At 58.7% G+C, this 6,370-nt stretch overlaps 1 protein-coding gene across 1 annotated transcript; it reads left to right on the top strand.

Annotated features, from left to right (window-relative positions):
* Positions 1-181: 181 nt before the first annotated feature.
* LOC34622277 (AF4/FMR2 family member 4) lies at positions 182-6,370 on the top strand. Its single transcript, XM_026336419.1, has 8 exons — positions 182-353; positions 2,186-2,577; positions 3,004-3,351; positions 3,433-3,546; positions 3,649-3,975; positions 4,081-5,226; positions 5,464-5,546; positions 5,743-6,370. Exons 1-8 carry the CDS (start codon positions 182-184, stop codon positions 6,368-6,370), a joined length of 3,210 nt encoding a protein of 1,069 aa, XP_026192204.1.

The raw sequence follows: 6,370 nt of genomic DNA, 5'->3' as shown, positions 1-6,370 counted from the left end.
ATGCGAAAACGTGTGAACGCACTCCTCTTATTGCTCAACTGTGCTACTCTTTTATCGCTAGCGATGATCAGGGAAGACGCTTCTGTAGAGGATTGTGTACCCCATGAAGGGATCTGTAACGCTCTATCTCAGATATTCGTGGAAGATACTTCTAGATTCTACCAAGGTAATATAATTGGCAATGTCGGATGGCATTTCAAAAGAGCTTCCTCCTTTCGCAGCTCTCCTCTGCTCTCTGCCCAGGCAGTACCAGCACGAAGGGGGAGGGACGGCTAGGGCAAGCACTGGTGCACCCTGCCAAAAGTTCACTGCTAATTGCATGCAGCAGCGCATGGCGCTCACGCCTGCCTTGGGTAATGAGCTGCGCATGCAGCGGGAGAGGGAGACTGCCCAGCGGCAAATCTACCAGTGTTAGGAGCTAACGCTGCTCTGCACTGGCCCCTGTTGCTGCTGCGCCTGGTGGTGTGTCGCCGTGGTTACTCTGCAATAAAATACTCGCGCAGACAAGCCAAATATTTACTTCTTTTCTGAAGTTCAATGACTATTGCTAGTGTGTACGCACATGTCTCAGAGGAGCACGTAGCTGGCCGCGCGGGTGCCCACGCCTTCCTCTTCCCCTGAGGTCGTTACACGGCGCCTTTTCTGGGATTTATGCCATGACTCCTCGTTTTCCCAGGATTGCAACTAAAGAAACAGCCAATTCACAACTAGGCGTGAGGATTCGTAGCTCACAGGGCCGATGGCTATGCAAAAAACTCTGGGGAAGGGGAGTAGAGCGAGCCACTTGGAGGATAGCTGCGCTTGAGAATTCTTGAGCAGCTAAAGAAGTATGGAGTACAGCGGTAACATGCGAAGAGTTACTAAAAGACGCTACTGCGGGTACGACTTTGCGCAGCCGCTTTTGCTGCCTGTACACTAGAGCTGGCTGCTGACGGGGCTGCTGCTGGTCCAGCTGCTGCTCTCCCTGCGCGTAGACAGAAAAGCAATCCCTCCAGTTTTCCCAAATCGAGTCTTTTGCTGCCTTTAGCTGCAAGGAGCAGCAAAGGCGGACGGGGAGATCCAGACAGAGCTCCCCAAGCAGCAGCTTTTCCAGAAACCCTGCAGGAGTTTGCATGCGCACATTCGCTCGCAGCAGAGCGCCGCTGCGGCCTGTGCGAGGCTGCAGCAGCAAAAGACAGGATTTTGTGTGGGCTTGAGAGCAGCGGCGACGGCTCGAGGAGTAACAAGGAGAGAGCAGCAGCAGTTGCTGCAGCTGCAGCAGCAACTGCTGCAGATCCAGCCGGCCCGTGTTTTGGGGCTTATTTCTACGGTGTTGGCTTTTTGAAACAGTAAAAAGGCGCTCGCGTAGCCGCACTGTGAAGGCGAGCAGCTAACATTCCCTGAATTCGTGTGCTCGCATGAGAGTTGCAACAGCACCGCAGTACGAGGAGGCGCTACTGCTGCAGCGCCTGCAGCAGCAGCAGCTGCTTCTTAGCAACTCTCCCATCCGTTTCCACCAATGAGGAAGCAGCAGCAGCAGCAGCGGCGGCGGCAGCAGAAAGGGGGTCCTGCTGCGCCTGATCGATGAGTAGCGCCATGCAAGACAACAGGTCCGCTGCGTTGCAGCAGCAGCATCCTCAGCAGCAGCAGCATCCTCATCAGCAGCAGCGTCCTCAGCAGCAGCATCACTACTTGCAGCAGCCAACGCACTCACATCTTCAGCAGCAGCACAATCGCCATGCACAGCAGCAGCAACACCTGATGCTACGCCAGCAGCTGCAGCAAGACCACGGGCAGAAGACTCCATACAACGTGTTGACAGCAGCAACGGGGGATGCTGTCACCCTAAATACAGCGGCATCTGCAGCTCCAAGTGTATTCCAGCCATCCCTGCCAGCAGGGAGGAGTGCTACAGGCACACTGAAGCAGCACCAGATGCAGCAGCAACACCCTCAACAGCAGCAGCTGTTGCTGCAACAACAGCAGCAGCAAGAGCACATGCAGCAGCAGAAGCAGCAACAGCTGCAACAACACCAGCAATTGCAGCACCCGCAGCAGCAGCAATTGCAGCTGCAACTCCAGCAGCAGAAGCAGCAACAGATGCAGCAACAGATGCAGCAGCAACAGAAGCAGCACCAGTTGCAGCACTCTCAACAACAGCAGCATTTACACTCACCTAACCTTCGTGTGCCTCTTCATCCGTTAGGGCAAATCCGCCTTGCTGTACCCCCAACTTCACCCGTTGCTGGAGAGCTCCCGCCAGATGCTGCTGCTGCAGCAATAACCTCTGCAGCAGCAGCAGCAGCAGCAGCAGCAGCAGCAGCGCCGGCAGCAGCAGCAGCGGGGGGGGGCCCCTTCAGGCCACGTTGGTTGCAGGGGTTTTCCGGTGTATCTACAGCAGTAGCTGAGACACGGCAGGCGTTAGACAAGATTGTGGGTAGAGCCACCCTTGCAGCGGCAGCAGCAGCAGGAAGTAACACGCCAGGTATACCTCCAGTGCCTGCTTCAAAAGCGCACTCGTTGCAGCAGTTGCTAGAGGAGATCAATATGGCTGCTGCAACGGCAGAGCAGCAGCAGCGGCTGTGGCTGCTCCTGCCGCAGAGGCCCCTAGAGGCACAGCGCGAGGAGCAGCAGCAGCTGCAGCAGCTGCTGTCGCTGCGATCTCTTACGCAGAGGCTTTTCGCATCAGCTAGCGGTTCTCTGAATGCCTCAATAGCCTCAGCGGAGGCAGCTGCAGCCCTTACACCTCGTAGACAAGCGTCAGGCAAGCCCCCTCCAGTCCTGCATAACAACACACCCAGCGGAATCCTCTCACACACAACTGACAGCGGTAGAAACAGCAGCAGCCCACTCGCTGCGCAAGGAGCTTCCTGCAGTGGTGGTGCTGCAACCACCACCGACCTTACACCGCCCCCCCTGCTGCCTCCGCATCAGCAACATTCGCAACATTCGCAACATTCGCAACATCAGCAACATCAGCAACATCAGCAACATTCGCAACATCAGCAGCAGAAACAACAGCAACAACAGCAACAACATCAACAACAGCAACAACAACAGCAACAGCAACAACAACAGCAACAACAGCAACAACAGCAACAACAACAACAACAACACCTGTTGAAACATGAGGCTTCCGCAGGAGTTAGGGGGGATGGGGGTGCAAGAACTCAGAAGCATGGCAGTGCTCCCTCTGGCTTAGAAGGCGCACCGAATGCGGGGCAGATTGCGCAGTTATTTGCTGCTCCTGAGGATTTGCCTGGTATTCCAGCTTTGCTGCAGCTCCTGCGCCACATCCTTCCTGCTGCTGAGCGGCAGCACCAGCTGTCTCACGTGCTGCAGCAGCAGGAGAAGCTGCTGCTGCTGCAGCACCAGCAGCAGCATCCGCAGCAGAGGGCGCATGCAGATCTCGATCTCCGAGAAGCGTCGCGCATGTCAGCGAAAGCCACCGAGGCGGAAGGGCCCCCTATAGGCCTCTGGGGGGGCCCCCTTGCAGCCTGTCTCTTTGATGGAAGCCTCAAGGAATCGGGAGCTTCAAACGACGCTTTGTTTCCTGTCGAACCTCAGGCTGTTTCGCTGCCTCCGCAAGAGGGGCCCCCCGCTTCCGGCTGGCTGCATGCATGCTCTTCTGCTCCGCTAGCAGGAACGTCTGAGTTGGAGGGAAGTCAGGCGATGGCGATGGAGGAGGGGCCTCTTTCTTCGCGGCTGCTGCTGTTGCGACTGCGGAGGGAAAGAGCCATTCCACTACGCAATTTCAGGCTGCTCGCGAGGCGACCTTCTGCGATACAGCGGCGACATCTGCTGCAGCAGAAGCATCGCCAATCGATTGCTGCAAGGGACTGGAGGGAGCTCGAGGATCCCGTGCTCTTGCCCCCGCCTTGTCACTTGCTCCCGCAGCATCGGCGGCTTTGTGTCATCTTTCTGGATCTCCACGCTGCTTGCGGTGCAGCCATGGCAGACGCTCTGCAGAGCTACCTCGCTACTGCTGCTGCCACTGCCACTACTCCTGCTGCTACTACTGCTGCCACTACTGCTGCTGCTACTGCTGCTGGAGCCGAGGGCCCTTCCCGTCCAGTGGGATCTCGCTGCAGCAGCAGCGAGGCGACACACAGAGTTTCCAGGGGAACAGAAGCTGCAGCATCCACAGGAGGTGCTGCACGCTTGGCATTCGCCGAGAGACTCGGGGGCAGCATGGTCGGCAGCTGCAGCAGCGAGACTTCGCTGCCTGCAGCAGAAGCCGTGGTGTGGGATATCTGCGATACTGGCACTGCCCTAGAGGGTCTGGCGGCTAGCTGGCTAGAGGATTGCAACATTCCCTTCAGTGTGCATCTCCCTACGCTCCGCCACGCACAGCCAGAAGAGCTCCCAAGTGCGCGGCTTTCCTCCGGACCGTCCACTCCCGACTGCAGAAGCAGCGGCAGTCGCAGTGTTGCCTCGACTCCAGCCTTTCCAAGGGTTCCCCAGCTGCACACCCTCGAGGTGCTGCAGCTGCTCGTGACAGACTTGAGGCAGCAGCTCTCTGCAGCGCAGCAGCGGGAAGCTGACTTTACGCTGCTCCTCCAGCTGCTGCAGCGGACCGAGAAACAACGGGGTGCTCCTTCAGGGCAGAAGGAGCACCATCACCTGCAACGAGTAACGGGAGTGCCTGAGGGATTGTCGTGCAGCAGTATTAGCAGCAGCAGTACGAGCAGCAGCAGCAGCAGCAGCAGTATTAGCAGCAATAGTATTAGCAGCAGTGCTGTGAGTACTTTGGGAGTCGCACGCAACGCAGCAGGGGCAGCAGCAGAAACTGCGAACGCGGCAGCGAATCCGCTTGCTGGCAAATTGAAGACCAGAGAGGGCAGAGAATTGCAGGAGCAGCACGAGCGCGTGCAGCAGCGGCAAGATTTGCGGCAGCAACTGCACTGCGTCCTGGAGGTAGCAGCAAGCGACTCGAGCAGCGGCTGGCGCATGCAGGATCGGCTGCAGTGGTGCCTCGACGCCAGCGATGCAGAGGTGCATGCGCAGGTGCAGCAGCTCGCTGCCGAGTTGCTGCTGCCCCCTAGGCTTTCTGCTGCTTATTTTTCTGCCCTTTTGCAGCAGATCGGCAGCAAACGACAAGCGCTAGTTCTGGAGTATCGACAGCGCCTGAGGGAAGCCCATGAGGCCTGGGGACTGGCGCCCCCTTTTTGCTGCAGAGACTCTGCAGCAGCATCAGAAAGCGTCGCCGCAGTTGCTGCCTCTGACAGCAACAGCAGCAGCTCTGTGGCAGCAGAATGCGAGCAGCAGACGGCGCAAGGCGCTGCTGCTGAAGCTGTTGGTGCTGCACTCGGCTCGGCGCCTGCAGCAGTTAGCGCCAGTGGGTGTGGTTCTGTTTCGAGCCTTTCGAGCAGCAGCAACAGCAGCAGCAGCAGCAGCAGCAATAGCAGCAGCAGCAGCAGCAGCAGCAGCAGCAGTAGCGCAGCCTTGGTACGTCTGCAACAAATGGAGCAACTTCAAATCCAGCGCAAGCCGCGAAAAGCCTTCAGCGGAGTGGTTCGCGGGGTGCTGGACTGCCCAAGACCTCAAAAAGGTCTTTTTGTCTATTGGTGAGGAAGCTTACAAGTCGATTCGCTGAGTGTTTGTGTGTAGCAGCAAGGTTCTGCGGGAAGGTGGGGTGGTGCCTCCGCGTGTCGTTTGCGGGTGCTGTGCGGGGGGCTGTCTGGACGGCACGGAGACACTGGCTAGCCAGGCAGCCGTCTGCCAGCGGGATGCGTGTGCTGTGTGTCTGCTGCTCCTCTGCAGTCCGAAGGGGGGAAGTTCCTTACTCTCTCTGTGGACGGAGAATGTGCGGCGGGTAGAGCGAACTTGCCGGAGGCGCCCGCGGCCGCTGCTGCTGCGAGACAGCAGCAGCAGCAGCAGCAGCAGCAGCAGCAGCAGCAGCAGCAGCAGCAGCAGCAGCAGCAGTGACAACGAGGAGCAAGCGGGTGCAGACCGCCATGTCGGCCTTAGCCGAGTCACTTCGAGGCACCGCCTCTGCTGCAGCCCAAGCGGCAGTGGGCGTATTTTAGCGCGACTGGACCTGGAGTCGTCTCGGTGTATTGCGGCTGCATGCAGTGCTGCTGCGATCAAGCAGCGACTCGCCGCTGCTGAGGCAGTTTCCCGCTGGGCGTGGACAGCAGGCAGCAGCGGCGCGAGAGGAGCGCGAGTAGGGGCAGGGGGGGCAGCAGCAGCACAAGCAGCGCTTGGCTGCGTTGTCAGAGTGCCTTCTTGCCTTGAGGAGGCTGCTGTTGGGGACGCAGTATCGGACGGACCAGAGCACTGCAGCATCCCGCTTCAACCGCAGCAGCCGTGGGGCCCCACACTTACTTGGGTAGCAGACACACAGCAGTGGTCTCGGCGGCTACCTCCTGTCAAGCGAAAACGCCGCTAG

The sequence above is a fragment of the Cyclospora cayetanensis genome, unplaced genomic scaffold (genome assembly GCF_002999335.1).
Source record: "Cyclospora cayetanensis isolate NF1_C8 unplaced genomic scaffold, CcayRef3 CcayRef3_contig_127, whole genome shotgun sequence".
NCBI lineage: Eukaryota > Apicomplexa > Conoidasida > Eucoccidiorida > Eimeriidae > Cyclospora > Cyclospora cayetanensis.
The sequence above is the reverse complement of the archived record's forward strand: the minus strand, read 5'-3'. Positions and strand labels throughout refer to the sequence as shown.